We start from the raw sequence: 16,282 nt of genomic DNA on the forward strand, positions 1-16,282 counted from the left end.
TCGACGCATTTCTTCCCCATCCGCTTGCCTTCTATGCACTTAACCCGCCAGAACTCAAGAATAATGTACGACTGGAGCTAGCAATATTTGAAAAAGAAAAACAAGAAAAATAAATAGAAATTGGAAACGCCCCTACTTTTCGCATTTTGTTTTATTTGCGTAATGATTCTCAACGAAACAACCCACTTCGTAAAGTCAAATAAAAATATATCAAGGAAGATCCGATCCCATGAAAATAAAAATAACTAAATAAACAGTGAAGGAAAAAAAGCCTCTTTCTTTTCTGCTGCTTCGACATCGTTAAGGTAGTGATGGGGTTTGGGAAAAAGAAAAAGTGGAGAAAGAAAAGACCATGGTCACCCGAAAGAAGCAACGGAGATTTGCGCGCATAGAAAAAAAAACTTCTCGCAACATCACTGCGTTTGGAATTACTTCGACCAGGCAGCTCCCTACATCCGGCCCCTCTAATTGGGCTTCTACTCATCACAGTCTTGTTGTTCCACAAACCCTTTCAGGATTGCGATCGGAGCCGCTCATCGCTTTAAAAACTGCTCCTGAAGCGCAATTTCTGTTGTTGTTGTTGTTGGCTTCGTTTACATTTGTATTTACCTTGTATGATATTTGTTCTATCCACCAAACTTCACCGGTTGCCTAGACGCATGTTGGCTGCGACGATAAGAACGCAACAGAGGAGATAAAGAAAGTTTAAAAAAAAAAGAAAACGATCACGAAGCCACACGAACCCCTAGAACCTAACCCCCACCAACGTTTTTAACTGCTGCTGCTTCTTAAAGGCACCAAGCAGTCACGCATCATCTGTGACGGGTTGAAAGTGGCACCCTCCCTCCCAAGAAATGAAGACGCGCCTAACAAGCCGGGTATGAAGGTTCAAACTCTTCTCTTGTGCCTCATCTACTAACCTCAGGTGAGTTAGTTCAGAAATAGCTTTCTTGACTCACTCAGTTGCCGAAGAACCTCTCGCTGACGCTCATGGCACTTTTCCACCGAATTGGTAGAGTAACCATACGACCAGTTACGCAGCTCGCTGCTCCACAGCATCATAGACGAAAGATTGGCCACCACCTGTCGATACGGGTCTGTTGCACCTGGAAACGACGCCTCGGTGGTGTCAAATTCATCGTCCGCTGCACGCATCAGGGACCGCCACTTTGTCGCATTCACCCGTTGTTGCGGATCACGACTGCAAGCAACGGAAAGGAGGTGTCTTACCATCAACCGGTGGTCCTCCCGTGATATCAAGGCTTGCTTCTCCTCTTCGGCCACAATTTCGTTTAGCCGCGCCTGCCGCCACAAGGCCACACTCTGGCGGTCCTGTTCAATATTGGCATGGCGAAGCTGCTGGGGGCACGAGGCGTCGAGAGGAACATTAAGCACCGCGCGGTTGGCAACGTTCAATTCACTGCTGGGCGCCATCCTGCGTCACCGGGCACTGCAACGGGTGGTGGATTTCAGCTTCCACGTGGCACAGCCACTACGCGACGTGCCATGAAAGCAAAAAAACATATATATGCGGAAAAACGAAAAGGAAAATATTTAAAAGAAAAAAGAGAAAAGCAGCACCATCAAAACCAACCGCACAGCTAAGAAAACAGGATGAACAGTACAATGAAGTCGACGAATTGCATCATACGCTGAACACATGCAAAAAGGCAGAGGTGGCAGATATTAACGGAGGGTATAAACGCACAAGAGGGTTACGCATTGTCAGATATCAGGCTGTTCCACATTAAAATCAACACGTTACTTGCAAGACATTTCTTGACCAGCACCGTAGTCTTTGTCTTCCCCTCTTTTGCTCTGTTCATTGATCACACACTCTATCTTTAAATAGCAAGAATCAGGCACCCTCGGTTACGTTTAATTCCTCACAATACAAGGAACGATCTACGACACGTGTTACATGAGTGAACAAGCGCCAGCTGACCATCCATTATATGCCTTTTGGCCTCACCCTCACTTCCTTCTTGCCTACTCGATTCCTCCTTTCACCCCCTGTACAGGCCGTCACATTGCCTCTTTCAAAGTGGAGCGCACCCTAATTGAATGCGTCGTCCTTCACAAGCGCAGATCGCACCTGTCAGAATGACAAATTATTTCATTTAACTGCCTTGGAGCGACGAATTAAGAGGTCCACTTGGCTCTGCTCCATACGGTACACAACAAGAGGAAACAAGGCGGGAACAAGACATAGGAAGGCGTAGACCGCCGCCTCCCGCACATAGCTCTTGTATAAGCGGTCATAGAACTCGCGGGTAACCACGGACACAATACCACGGAAATTTGTATCGTCGTAATCCTCTCCGTAGAAATATGCCGTACCTTCGCGGATGATGTTACTGTATGCTTTTTCTGTCTTCTTCCCTCCTCTCTCCAGGGAGTATAACACCTCCGTCACCCCAACGTGATAACCACCAAGAGCCTTGGTGACAATGGTGTACTTAAGTTCGGCTGACTCACCGAAAGCAAGCGAATCCACCTGCTTCGTGCGCGTAGTACCGTCAGGTAGTAAGTCAGTAATGGTAATATCAAAGGCAGGGCTTTGACCGTAGTTGTAGACAGTCACAGTGAATTCGACGTTGTTGCCCACCACCACGTGGTCATCCGAGATCATTTTCGAGACGAAAAGAAGCGGCTGGGGATCCGGCTGAGCCAGTGACCCGACGGCAGCAGCGGCCAAAAGAAGCGGGATGACATAGAGGAGCCGCATATCTTCCCCTCGGCTTCCTTATGGCCTGTTTTTTTTTTTCTTCGTTCCCCTGTTATCAGTGTTCTTGGTGTATTTTTAACTTTGCGGCTTATACTTTTCTCACACTTTTACTTATTTTAATTACGGGTGGCTTTCCCTTGTCACCCCTTTGACTGCTAGCGTGATCCCTTTCGACCATTTTAGGGAGGTAGGAACGAAGGAAAAAATGGTGGAAAAAATAGTGCAACACACCAGAGGGTTCGCACGAATCAGAAGATGCGCTGTTGTTGCTCAAAGTCAGAAAGACGAAACGATGGTGCCTTCACACTACAAGTTGCCACGACGAAGCTCTCCACACTACAGTTCTGTCAATGTGCTCACCGTATTTGTGCGCGCGTGCAGCGTCTGTTAATGCATATACATACATATGTATATGACAAAAGATGAACCCGCAGGAAACATTTCACAGAAAATTTGGAGATACTAACAAAAAGGAACCCCCAGCTGTACAACCTCCCCAAGGGAGTTGGGGGAGGGGGAAAATATGGCGGGACCCCACCATACGCGGTCACAACTTGAGTGCTTCCAACCTTTCGACTGTAACACGGTGGAGTGGTATGCGATTTTCCTCCAATCGCTTGCAAACTTTCTCCGTCCCATGAATCTTCCCCATGTGTTCAAACACCTCACGCGCTGGTTGAGATACCTGGCCAATGTCAACGAGGTGGTCCATTCCTCTTCCAACGTACTCCCAGTCGCCAACCTCCACAGCGTGGGCTAAAAGCGGCGCAACAACATCAGCATCACCAAGCACACATGCGTTCTCCAGGTGCTCAGACAGATGCTGCAGGCTACAACCACCACGAAGAATATGCGTCAAAGCAAGATCGAACGGTACCGAATTCTTCGGGCACGCGGATATGAGCATCAGAGCCTTTTCCCAATCGAGTTCTTCGATCAGTGGCCACAGGGTAACGACATCGCTTCGGGTGATACGAACGTTTCGCAACAGCTCCACAGCAACATCCCATCGCTTGTGCGCCAAAGCAACATGAACCAAATTACACCGCGTAACGGTTGCAAACGGAAAGCTATCCACAAGTTTTTCCTCCCAATCTTCACCGGCGGCTTTCAATAGCACGGCGCACGCCTCAGCCGTTGATATCTGTTGTGAAACACTGGAAAGTCGGGCTCCCATCAGTGCAGCACTGATGGTTTTGGAATCACCTTTGTTAAGTGCTTCCCAAAATACACTCCACTCCACTTCATCCGGTGCCTTTCTCTGTAAAATCGCGGAGAGACGTATCTTTTCATTAAAGCGGCTTTTCACGTCGTCTACACGCACGCCGGTTGCGTGCATCACGGCTTTCAACAAATCAAATGTATCCACGGGAGGTGCATGATAAGGATGACGCTGATACGCATGCAAAGCCTTCATCCAATCGCCAGTTTCGAGTGATGTGTGGAACTGCTGTGGCAGGGGCACTGCCTTCCACACCTTTTCAGTTGATTGTCTCTTCGAAAGCAGACGAATTGATGTGTTCATCGATTCTTACCGCATAAGCTAAATAACACGCGCAAGGAAGCATACAAAGGGACCCGATACCACCGAACGAGGAGCGTGATACACGAAAAGACGAGAAAACAACATAACGTAGCCAAAACACAACAAAACACGTGAAAATAACATTATATGATGACAAAAAAAACAACGAAGATGCTACGGCACCACTTCTACTTATGATAACACTCCAACACACACAAACGCAACAAGCTTTGTGGCGCCTCCGCGCGATATAAGTGATGCAGTAAAACATAAATTATACATGGAAGGTCGAAAACTGACAAAAGTAGGAAGAATAACACAGCCTGTCACAACAGGCACTTCAAGAGAGGAAATTACAACAAAACGAAGCCTCTAAACAGCATGGGCGCTCTATTTCGTAATCCCAAATTTCTTCTTTTCATCCACAGTCAGCAAACGGGCCGGAACATGTTGACCTAGGGTTGGCACATACTCCTCAAGAAGTTGTGCACGGGCTCGTCGAATATACTCTTGAAGTTCTTCGGCTCTCTTTCTCTCCCGTTCCTCCACCTCAGCAGCCAGGCGCTGTTCCTCACGCTTGAGTTCCTGAAACTTTTCCAACCTTCGCTCCGTCTCTAATATTTTTTGCTTCTTGATTTCTATCTGCCGCTCCCGCTCCAGACGCTTCGCCTTCGCCTGCTGAGCAAGGTCCTCGACGGCCTTCTGACGCATCATGGCCTCCTCCTGACGTTCCAGGTCCCTCGCTTTAATTCGATCCTGAATAAGGTTCCAGTTTTCTTGCTTTACTGCGTCAGCTAATTTCTCACTCCTCTCTTTAGCATCTGCTAAAGCCTGTCTCTCTCGCGATATGCGCTCAGCCTCATAATAGTCGCTCAGAAGGCTTTCCAGCTCCTCACGCTTCAACCGCTCCTCCATGATCTTTTTGCTTTGCTCCTCGAGGATTCGGGCCTTGACGGCTTCTTTCTCACGAAGCAGCTTTTCATCCGTCTCCCTGCGACGACCTTTCTCAGCCAGGTATGCCTCAATAGCCTCGTCCTCGCGCTGCTGGCGTAGTCGCTCATTTTCCTTAATTTCCTTCCGCAGCCTGTAGAACTCATCCTGCTCCGCCTGGAGTTGCCGCTGCTTCTCACGCCGCTCCAAAGCTTCAAGGAACTCCTTCTCCTGCAGACGCGCAGCGACAGCGTCGACAGCAAAGCGCTCTTGCCGGCTTTGTTCAGCATCACGCTCAGCTTGCGCCCTTCGCTCCTCGATCAGCTTGAGTTGAGCCGCTTGGTGCTCATTAAATGCTTGAATTGCTTTCCTTCTTTTTTCTTCCTCTTCTGCCTTCTCCTTTGCTTCCTTTTCGGCCAAGTAGGCGTTGTACTCTCGCTCTTCCTGTAAACGTTCTTCGCGGCGCTTGCAGCACTCATCAACCTGATCTGACCGGTCCACCTTCATGCGGGCGTGTTTCAGTTGCGCTTCTAGGTTCCGCAACTCCGGAAGGTCGCGAACGAACTGTAGCATCTTCGCATCCTTCAACTCCAGGCGCTGTCGTTCCGCCAATTCCTTTGCAAGCGCCTCGTCGCGGGCTGCGGCACTTATCTTTCTCTCGCGCATCGCCTGAAATTCCGCCTCTTCCCGCTCCCGCGCGAGCTCTGCCTGAACAGCTTTGTAGCGATTCACACGGCGAAGCCGCTCAACACGGGCATCTCCAGCGTCCATAGTAATGTTCACAAACTAAGAAAGCACTACAATTGTGCGCAACCGAATACGGAAGATGAAATAGCGAAATTCTTGTCACATTCGGTGGCACGTAGTGGAAGCAACAGGGCAAGAATGAGACATTCACGTCAGTGCGTAGGCGAAGTGAAAAATCGAAAAGGGACCAGCGAAGGGAGAACGCAGGTAAAGCCTGCGAAAAAAAAAAACGATGATTGCCAATGGACACCCAGCAATAGACTGCCAACGCGTGCGCCCGTAAGGGATATCCGTGAACCCGGTGAAGTAAACGAGACAGAAACAACCCGTGTCCACGGCGATATGCATAACGTTAAGGAGTCACGTCCAAACCGCAGCTGCCTCCTTTTTATTTTTTTCTTTTCCTACCTTCTCTCGCCCGCCAGACTTTGCTCAGGCGTTTGACCTTTTCGGGAATGGGCGGGGAGGTACATCACAACCTCCGGGTAAATGTCAGCACTCCCACAGCAAAGAATTTTGAGTGAACGGTTAAGAGGGAAAAAATACGTAACGCGTCACGAATGAGTGTTAAGCAGAAAGGGGTGAAAAAATGAGGGTAATGCTTGCTTAAAACGTGAAGAGAAACGATACCGATACGCCAATTTTAAGACGAAAATCGAAGAGAGTCATGAAAGAAATTTGACAAAATAATGCTGACCACAATCATAATGATGTGTATATGGGCTTACACTTCACTTGTTCGCGCTTCACGTAGCATCTCTTGTGCTTCAGTTGCAGAGAATGGACAGAGAAGCCACGAAAAAAAAAACTCTATATGTGATGTCGCTGCAGCGTTTTGCTCATCATTTTCCACCCTCATGATTGGGACTGGAAACTGTCGTTCAAAGAAGGGTGCGAAGGTGTGGACAGATTCAAGGCGCCATCTTAAATGCTGGGCAGTGCCCACAACAATCAATCCTTGCAAATATCCACGCCCAACAGATTCACAGTAATGTGCACGTCTGCGCACGCTTCCCGATACGCTGGTGGCACACGGCCCCGCAGTGCCCTCTAGAATACTCATGAAATAAAAACTCTTTTCCTCATTGCCAGCACTCAGCACTTCCATGAGAAAAATTCCCGCCACACATCCCTCCCCTAAATGTTGCCCCACCACCAAAAACAAAAACATTAACGAAAATGATACAACTAAGGCATCTAACACGATACAGATAGTGGGTATGTGCTCGAAATGCCAGGGGCCATTCTCACTACAGTAACGCACGGTAAGCGCATGGCGAACCGTTGTTACCACACCACAACCTCCTAATACGAATGCAACCGCCCCTCGCCTGCTGGACCGCTACTGTCATTCCAGCGCGCTCCCTCAAAGATTTCTCTGTCAGATGGGGGCGGGGGGACATCTGTCCGAGGATAGTTCTCGTCAAACCCCTCCAGTGGGATGTATGAGGGGTCGCGACCCAGCGCAGCTGCTTGGGCGTACTCGCGCCCAACTTTGCGGCCATATTCTGAAATGCAAGGACTCCTCACGTGATATAATACCACCAGAGGTGTATTCCTGGATGCGCAATAGTGATGATGCAGCGCGGCGATCGCAGAGTCCGCATCGTCCACGGCGTTGTACATCACCTCCGCAAACTGCACCGATCCCTCAAACACAATCTTGACATCAGCAACGTGACCGTAAGCCGAGAACAGGCGTTCTACATACTGCGCGTTCGCTACTGTGGGTAAATTTGCCACGAACAACAGAGCAGAAGAGGACATATGCAAAACTTCCGTCACAACGTCTTCGAATCCCCAACACGTTTGCGTACAGTCCCTCACTTTTCCTCCTCTCTGGGTGCTGCGTCTTCGGTAAAAATTTAAACGAGAAAGGAAAATAGAAGGGCATGCACCCCCACCATAACGGTACAAGTACGCACAACCGCATCGACTCTGCGCGAGCAACCTTTGCGGCAGAACACAATTCCCAAACGCACACCGAGGCGAACATATACAGAAAAGTTAAACTTAGCCACTCCAACAAAAATAAAAATACCTTTCCCCTTACATGCAGAAGGTTACTAGGACTGTTGTGCGGTGAGACATACACCAGACCACGCAACGAGTAAACGTACATGTGCATGCATACCGCACTGCCAAACTGGACAAAGAGGGAAGAAGGCAAACCAACCACGCCTACAATCCGCCTGCTGGGCTTCTACACCCTGTGCTTTGCCAAACACATGCACACGGGAAGATACACAAAGGAGGTTCCAACAGAAAAAAAAAAAAGTAACATGTTTGCTGCGCCACTCCCACCTCCCGTTAACATCGGAGTGGTTTGGGCCCGAAGCAAGCCATTTTCATTTGAAAAGGCGTCCCAACTACGTGCATCGCTTGTTCACACGCTATTGTAATGAATGTGCATCTTGCTTGGGCAGCTCGGTTGTGGTGAAAAAACAGCACAAACGCAGCGTTCAATAAAAAAGGCTGCAGCACCGCACGGTGTTGCGAAGCGACAACCAGATGCCGTAACACAAAGCACGTCACAATCCTGCGCCCACAGCACATTTATGAAGTCGGGCCGAGTCCGCGGTGGCGTGTTACCCGCAGCCTCCCCTTCAAATTGAGACGCTGCTTCGCTTTCATTGTTGTATCTTATGAATTCTGCAGATTTCCCTGGTTGGTCACCTTGGGGTAGGTGTTCTATTCCTTATCACCCACTGCCAGCATACATAGTTCGTGTAAAGCCTACATCGCTTCAATGACATCTTCATTCACCACATGTCGAGCCGCTACCTTCACTGCACAGCCGTGACACAAAGAGCGGTGGCGCCTATCGAAAACAAAGTCACACTGTACAACCAACCTTCCCTTTTACTACGATAATAAACACCCCCTTCTGCTACTCCAATGGTACCACCACCCTGACTGGAAAGGTCCTCAGTTTAAGTTGAAATATTCGCTGCCGCGTACATGCGAACACGAGTCAGGGCAAACGGGTAACCTCAACACAAGGCGCGAACCCCCGTTTAGCGTCAGCTTGTACAGAGAAAATCAAGCAGCACGACCACATTAAGGAACGGGAATAATCCCCAGAAATACGGGCGCGCCGGCCCTCTTGCCCTCTTTCGGAGCGATGCTAAAGGGTCGAAATCGGCACACCCATAGGTAATACGATAATGAACACGCACACCCGAACACTCAAGAAGGAGGAAAGAGGTGCAGATGACCAGCACCTACACCGTACATGCACTACCCGCTTACACGAGCACTGAAACTCCGATCAGCCACCGCCACTTAATCACAGCAATAACGTAAGCGCATACTCCTCCCCTTGTGCAACCCACAAGGACAACGCACATTGCCCTCTCCACCACACTCTACTTCATACTGGTTTCATTTTTATCCGCATTACTTCCTACGATTCAACCGCATGTGGGCACTTAGGAGGTGCCCTGCAGCCAACCCTGACATGAGCGACAGTTCCGCAGAAAGAACACCAGCCGCAACAAGACGTGAGAGAAGCTGCGCGTTGGCCCCTGGTGCTTCCTTGTTCGACCCAGCACACCCGATCATATCTAAGCACCCACTCTGGGCTGGTAGACCCGTGCCACCACCAACTGTTCCCACCTCAATGCTGGGCATTGCGACCGAAATGAGCAGATCGTTCCCAACTTTAGACATTGTGGTGATGCAGGTGGAGGATTCCACCACCTGCGCTGGGTCCTGCCCCGTCGCAATGAAAATTGCTGCAACAACATTGGCAGCTTGTGCATTAAAGCCACCAACAGAACCGGCAACAGCTGAGCCAACGAGGTTTTTGTCGATATTTAGTGACACAAGATCCTCAACGGTGCACTTTAATGTGCGCTCAACCAACTCGCCCCTTACGAGCGCCTCGGCAACGACAGTTTTTCCTCTCCCCTCAATCCAGTTCACTGCGGAGGGTTTCTTGTCAGTGCAGTAGTTCCCCGACAACGCAATAACCTTCATCGACGGAAAGTTTTGCTTTATTAACTCCAATGCCTTGTCGACACCTTTGGTTATCATGTTCATCCCCATCGCATCTCCGGTGGTCGCGCGGAACCGAATATAGGCTTTGCGACCGATGATGACGCACTTGAGCGACTGCAACTTCCCAAATCGCGTCGTGCTCTCGAAAGCTGCTTTGATTTCAGTGAAATTTTCTACACAAAAATTATGAAGCCTTCCCGCCTCTTCCAAAGACTCAACCTCCACTACTGGAGCACGTGACATGCCCTCGCCCAAGATCAGTGTCTTACAGCCCCCACTTTGGGATATAGCTCGTGCGCCTCGATGTGTGCTGGCAACCAGGGCACCTTCTGTCGTGGCCATGGGAATGGGGTATTCACAGCCATCCATTATTATTGGCCCAGCCATACCAAGAGGAATAGGAACGTAACCCACAATATTTTCACAGTTCTGACCAACCACTCGATCCCATTCGTAGTTTTCAAATGGTATACGCTCCAAGCTTTTCCTCTTCACCTCCGCACTTTGGGAGGATGCCACATAGTCGGACACCACTTCACGACGCACAGCGATAGCGCGCTGGTAGTCGGGCTCCAGAGCCTGCTCTAACCCATAAAAGGTTAATTGACGACTGCTTACGGCTTTAACAAGCTCGGCATTGCTCATTGCGCCCCAACCCGTTTTGCCTGTCCCACAAGCACATGAGAGAGTCCTACGAAGCATTGCTAGTGCTTTTGACGACAAAATGCTTGGTAGCTAAAAAAAAAAAAAAATCTGCAAAAGTGGGGAACTAAAAAGTGAACAAGGGATATCAGAATGAAAAAGTGAGCCTGTTATTCACTTTTTCCGGAGGAGCCTTCCCACCCACACACCCTCCAAAAAAAAAAACGGAACAAAACAGTTAGACTTTTACCACTCCCACGGAGGATAACCAATCCTCCCGACCGTGGACTTAAGGAACACGAAACAACACGTCAGGAAACCAGTGAACCGAACACTGGCAGTACCTTATGCGCAGTTATGAGCCTAGTGGCTGACCGTAAGGCACTAATGTGTACCTACGTACGTATATCGGTGCTAACGGGTTGCTCTGTCATCACCTGTTTGTAGGCCGGTCTGAAGCGCATCGAGCAAATAGTTGGAAGAAGACACGCCTAATCGAAGGGTCGCTACTCGTGACGTCCCCATCACCCATGACTAATGAAGTCTCTGCTTAAAGGAGTAAATTGTGGAAAACATAAACAGCTAGAGGTGGAAAAAAAAAATCTTGCTCTACGGCATGAAGAACAGAAACCCTTTTCGGCAGTGGCCAACGCTAATACAGTAGACAACAGAAAAAGTGGATTCAAGAGCAAATTATTGACAATGTTCGACCCTCTCCTCCCCTCATGCACCGCAAGCACATTACCCGGTTCAAGTATAAGCAGGCATCCTCATGTTACTGCTTCGCTCGGCTGCAAACCGAGTTAGGTCTGCCACGAACGATCGTGGAGCCAGTCGGTGAGAACATTGCCTTGGCGCCACTGCTTCTAGCAACTTGTGAATCGTCGGTTGATTCATTGAATTTCAAACCGTCGGGAAACAGCCACCCACCGTGAAACCGTAGGATTAAAGGAACGTGCATAACGTTGTTGAAACTAAAATAAAAAGCACCTGCTTCCTGACGCAGACATCGTATTTCTCCCTTTGATATTCCTGTAGCGAACCAATCGATCCAGAGGGGCTTACAAAACAGAAGCCACAGAACACCCAAGACCAGGTAAGGCGTGTCGTGCAGCCCAAGCTGCACCGAAATAAAGATTACCTGATATATTTGGGATGTTGTAACCACTTCGGTAAATCCCGAGAAATTAATTCTGTACCGCTCCAAACACTACCGATGGGGCAGCAATGGTAAAAAGCCGAGCGTAAGCACAACATCGAGAAACATCACCCCCTATGAAGCAAGTATTTGTGGCGGAACACCCCAAATGGCCACAGCATTACTTGCCTTGCCACATGCACATGACTAGAACAACAGTTACTGGGTTGGGAAACGTTTGTTTCCACTCAACCTTTCATTTGCAAACCATTATCTACAGGGACTTCCCACAAGTGATTTCGAGCAGAAGCGAACGATAAAGCGCATTAACGTCGTCTAAACAGCATTTCTCGGACTCCTTGGCATTGTTGATGTCATCGAACCTCAGTTCCACTATATGGCTGAGCTGTCCTCCCTCTTCTAGTGGCCCAGTTCCACCCGAATTTAGCTCTACACCATCGGCAAAGTACGGCACATGTGTAGGCGGGAAACGAACAATGTCACCCTTTATCGTCCCAGAAACCCATTCCATAACTTCCCTGCGTTCCCGGTCAATCGCAGCCTGCCTTTCCTCTTCACGTTTTGTCTCGAAATCGTAGCTAACGTTTTCGTTCATCCGCAGTGAGTGAATTAGTGCCAGCAGGTCATCCCGACCAATTGGGTGCGAAAGCTTTTCGACTGTTGACCTCATGCTCGCGAATACGTCACTTTCAACTCTGTCTGCCGCTGTTTTCAAAGAATTCAACTCCACCTCCATCTGCGTGTTCTGTGCCGTAACCGTGCTGATCGTCTTCTCCAACACTACAACTTGAGCCCCCACTCGGCACTCGTCCGCCTCATTTTGCTCCTTTGCCACCCTTAAACGCACACACATGGCGTTTAACTCAGCTTTCCGTCGCTGAATGGTGATGGATAATTCTTGTGTAGCCGCGTCGGCCTCCACAAGAGCCTCATTCTGGGCATCCTCAATGCCCTGGAAGCGCCCTCTCTCAAAAGAATCTTGTGCAACCCTTTGCCGTTCCTCCTGGTACCTTCTTTCACGTACAGACAGCTCCTCAAGTAGCTCCTGCCGCAACTCACGAACATCCTCAGCACCCTTGCCACGCTCATCTTCTATTAACTGCACGTAGTGAAGCTTATCACTCTCTATCTTCTGCCTCTGCTCCTCTATCTGACCTTCCTTCAGACGAATGTCGTCTGTAATACTGCGCAGCTGATCGTTGAGAGTCGTGGCGTTTGATTCCATAATTTTCCGACGCGAGCTCTCCTCTGTATGGGCTGCTTCAGCTGCCGCGAGCTTCGCCTTATTAGTCTGCAACACAACTGATGCAACTTGTAGGCTTCGCTTCTCGGTCTTAATGTCCTGGTCAGTGACGTGAAGGAGTTGCTTTATTGAAGACAAATGACGAGAAACATCTTCGCGTTCGGAATGAATTCTCGTAAGTTGAGCCTGGGCGTCTGCCAACCTTCGGTCCAAATCCAATTTATTTTCGTTAAGCAAATTAATAGTACTTTTTTTCTCTTCAGCAAGCATGTTGGTTGTTGCGCTAAATTTCTCAACTTTCTTTTGTAGATCTCTATTTTTCTCCTCCATTTGCTTCAGGGTGATTTCCTTCTGGGAAAGTAGTTCTTTGTTCTGCTCAGTGTCGCTCATGAGCTTCTGTACTGAATACTCGACTTGGGCGCTAGACAAACTGTGAGGCTTCGTGTCGCGTTCAAAGAGCTTGACATCGTTCATGAAGACATCGAGTTGCTGGCGAATGCTCTGCAGTTGCCTCGTGAGCAGTTCGGCGCAGTCGCGAAGCCGGTCAACAGCTGATAGTTGCTCCCTGTTAAAGCCAGCCGGTGGTGGAGGCACCGCGTAAGCCGCATCAGGACTCAAGTTACTTACTCCATCAGCTTTTTGACCTGACATGTTGGAAGGCGAAGTCAGAAAGGGAACAACCCCACTATTGTTTCCTTCACCGGTCAAAGTATCCTTTTTCTTTACCACGTGCATGAAAAAGCAGGTATGCACCTGTGCCCCTGCCCCACGCCTGACCTTCGAGGGTACCACTACGAAACGAGACCCCTTCTCAGTCATTCCAATAAGCATACCCTCAAACCCCCTCATGTCTGGTGTAACACTGAGGTGGTTTGTTGGAACACACAATGCAACCGGTTTATCGTCGTGAAGATTTCCATCCAACTTGCTTCCGAGTGTGGGAAGTTCTTTTCGCGGATTTTCAGCTTGGATAACCCAACAAATATAACGAACCTTCACTTGATCGTTAGCGAGGATAATTCGATCCCTATTCCCCATGGTAACATCACAAGCAATAATACTCTGCTCCGGAGAGCCAGACACACCGTACATAGCTACAGTTACATGCGCACAGAACTTAATCGCCTCATCCTCTTCTTCAAAAAGCATAGACCAGCACCTCCCTTGCTCATCCTTAAAAGATACGTATCCTCCTTCTTGTAGTGCGATACACGCACCCGTTTCATTGTTGGAAGTAATAACTGCAGTGCACAGGTACTCACTCCTTTCGTCATAGCAACCCATTTTATAAATGGGAGGATCGGAAAGTGTACCGATAATTGTGCAACCCACCGGCCCATAATCTTCGTATTGACCACTTTTCTCATCAAAAAGATATAAATTAACTCTTACCAGACATGTGTGTTGGGCTGCCATATCATTCGACGAAGGGTAGACCCCCTGTTTCACTGGAACCGCTGTTTGCTTTTCTTTCTTCACCAGAAAGCAGTACGAAAAGAGAGTTGCAGCAACAAACCAGTCCTCCTTAATGATATACTGCCTCGCTTATTATTTTATTTTTATGGGGAAAGGGGGAAAAAAGCGGGGAAAAGTAAATGTTAAACCAATATGGCCACGGGGAAACAAGGTGAAGGGAGAGCATCTCGTTAAAACTACTAAAAGAGCGACAAATAACCGAAAGCGATATGTGACGGTTTCTTGACGCTTGTTCACCATAAGTTACAAAGTGAGCCATTCCTCCTCGTTCGTTGTTTTCGCGAGTGCCGTGTAATCAACATCTTTAGGGTCCAGTTCTTTGTTGTAATTTGTCAACCACGGTATCAGCAAATTCGACTGCTCATTTGAGAGACGGAATACGATATCATTCAACCGAACGATGGAACCCTTATCAAGATACGTTGGGGGTAAAAGAAGGTTCCTAATCCGCACCTCAGAAGGTGGGATACCTAGAACAAAGCACACGCGCCTTGCAATACCCTCCATTTGCCTGCGATGGGGTAGCTGGCGATTGCGCAACCACGGGTTGTCTGAAGCGATAATAATAAGAGTAACATCATTTCCATTGATGTAAAGAAAGTCGATTATTCCCTGGCAGCTGTCACCAGAAACCAGCGACTCTCTGCTAACACAGTAGTCAAACAGGATGTTATGCTCCCCTTTGTCACCTGTTACCAACCTCCCAGAGGCCCTTACATTTTCAGCCGTTTTACATTGTAAATACTCCATGTATCGCCTTAGTGACGAGCGGTAACCCTCACTATAGTTAAAACCTAAGAAGTCATAAATAATGTCAATTTGACTGTAATTTCTCACAATATGAGCAACTAGCTCCTTAAAGGGGTTTCGCTCATCCACAAAAATATCATTTGTAACTGGATCCTCAGTGATATAGTTCGTAAACGCTTCATCAAATGTCCCCTGCCGCGCCAAACCATAAATGCAACATAATCGTTCCATAAACATAAAGTCCCTTGATCCGAATGCTTCCAACCGCATAAACGCGTCACGCAATAATGCCGCCTTATTCACTTCGCCCATCCACCGTAATTTCGCTACCTCTTCTTGCAGCCACGTCCTGTTCTTTTCTCTCACGACTTCCTTCGGAACCCCTGTCAAAGATGAAATCTGCAAAATATCGGCATTTAAGGCACCGAAACACTTTCTCCATTCGGACAAAATTTGCTTAAGGTTTTCCTGCTCCTGTCGGATCAATTCTTTTTGATCGTTCGGAAGATTGGGAGGAATGCGCATCTCCCACTTATTTAACTTCCAACTGAAAATTCGTTCCTCCACAAGTTCAAGCAAACCCAACTCATCCACTTTGCCCCCATCGGTCGCGTAAACAGAGGTAACCTGGCTGTGTGTTAACGGGACAGCACCGTAAGTCGCGTGAGATCTTGCCGAGTTCCAACAATTTGCCATGAAATGACAAAACTTTCGCATCTTCTTCCTTTCTAACGTTCATACACATGTGAATACGTTGACGCCATTTATTGTCGTTTCAGTGGCAGGTAAACAAAAAAAAAACATTGTAAAAGGGTCAGCACGTATATACTTACGTATGACAGACCTTACACAACTATGAATATATATTCCGTGTAGGGGAACCTCCACATACACACAAAAACAACAGCTGATGTAAAAAGGGGTGTCAACTTTCTAAAGAACAAAACTTCTATCTCCTGTTAAGGATACAGATTCACTACAATAGGTCACCTCCACAATCACTTCCGCTATTTTCCTTCACCAAACTTACTTTCCCACACCTCCATAACATATGAACTTGTCTCGACTTTTTAAAAAAAA

At 48.2% G+C, this 16,282-nt stretch overlaps 8 protein-coding genes across 8 annotated transcripts; all 8 read right to left on the reverse strand.

The window, feature by feature from the left end:
* Positions 1 to 930: 930 nt before the first annotated feature.
* On the reverse strand, positions 931 to 1,434 carry TEOVI_000900400 (uncharacterized protein; the record flags this gene model as incomplete). The annotated part of the gene is made up of 1 exon (XM_067219942.1): positions 931 to 1,434. One exon carries the CDS (start codon positions 1,432 to 1,434, stop codon positions 931 to 933), a length of 504 nt encoding a protein of 167 aa, XP_067076043.1.
* A 682-nt stretch (positions 1,435 to 2,116) lies between these two features.
* On the reverse strand, positions 2,117 to 2,728 carry TEOVI_000900500 (conserved repeat domain containing protein, putative; the record flags this gene model as incomplete). The annotated part of the gene is made up of 1 exon (XM_067219943.1): positions 2,117 to 2,728. One exon carries the CDS (start codon positions 2,726 to 2,728, stop codon positions 2,117 to 2,119), a length of 612 nt encoding a protein of 203 aa, XP_067076044.1.
* Positions 2,729 to 3,275: 547 nt separating this feature from the next.
* Positions 3,276 to 4,253, reverse strand: TEOVI_000900600 (uncharacterized protein; the record flags this gene model as incomplete). Its single annotated transcript, XM_067219944.1, has 1 exon — positions 3,276 to 4,253. The coding sequence occupies one exon, from the start codon at positions 4,251 to 4,253 to the stop codon at positions 3,276 to 3,278; it is 978 nt and encodes a 325-aa protein (XP_067076045.1).
* A 390-nt stretch (positions 4,254 to 4,643) lies between these two features.
* Positions 4,644 to 5,954, reverse strand: TEOVI_000900700 (tumor suppressor, Mitostatin, putative; the record flags this gene model as incomplete). Its single annotated transcript, XM_067219945.1, has 1 exon — positions 4,644 to 5,954. One exon carries the CDS (start codon positions 5,952 to 5,954, stop codon positions 4,644 to 4,646), a length of 1,311 nt encoding a protein of 436 aa, XP_067076046.1.
* Positions 5,955 to 7,235: 1,281 nt separating this feature from the next.
* TEOVI_000900800 (RNA-binding protein, putative) lies at positions 7,236 to 7,697 on the reverse strand (the record flags this gene model as incomplete). Its single annotated transcript, XM_067219946.1, has 1 exon — positions 7,236 to 7,697. The coding sequence occupies one exon, from the start codon at positions 7,695 to 7,697 to the stop codon at positions 7,236 to 7,238; it is 462 nt and encodes a 153-aa protein (XP_067076047.1).
* Positions 7,698 to 9,329: 1,632 nt separating this feature from the next.
* On the reverse strand, positions 9,330 to 10,634 carry TEOVI_000900900 (3-hydroxy-3-methylglutaryl-CoA reductase, putative; the record flags this gene model as incomplete). Its single annotated transcript, XM_067219947.1, has 1 exon — positions 9,330 to 10,634. One exon carries the CDS (start codon positions 10,632 to 10,634, stop codon positions 9,330 to 9,332), a length of 1,305 nt encoding a protein of 434 aa, XP_067076048.1.
* A 1,352-nt stretch (positions 10,635 to 11,986) lies between these two features.
* Positions 11,987 to 14,392, reverse strand: TEOVI_000901000 (uncharacterized protein; the record flags this gene model as incomplete). The annotated part of the gene is made up of 1 exon (XM_067219948.1): positions 11,987 to 14,392. One exon carries the CDS (start codon positions 14,390 to 14,392, stop codon positions 11,987 to 11,989), a length of 2,406 nt encoding a protein of 801 aa, XP_067076049.1.
* A 303-nt stretch (positions 14,393 to 14,695) lies between these two features.
* TEOVI_000901100 (uncharacterized protein) lies at positions 14,696 to 15,919 on the reverse strand (the record flags this gene model as incomplete). Its single annotated transcript, XM_067219949.1, has 1 exon — positions 14,696 to 15,919. The coding sequence occupies one exon, from the start codon at positions 15,917 to 15,919 to the stop codon at positions 14,696 to 14,698; it is 1,224 nt and encodes a 407-aa protein (XP_067076050.1).
* Positions 15,920 to 16,282: the final 363 nt, after the last annotated feature.

Source organism: Trypanosoma equiperdum (genome assembly GCF_001457755.1).
Source record: "Trypanosoma equiperdum strain OVI genome assembly, contig: ctg_1026, whole genome shotgun sequence".
Taxonomy (NCBI): domain Eukaryota; phylum Euglenozoa; class Kinetoplastea; order Trypanosomatida; family Trypanosomatidae; genus Trypanosoma; species Trypanosoma equiperdum.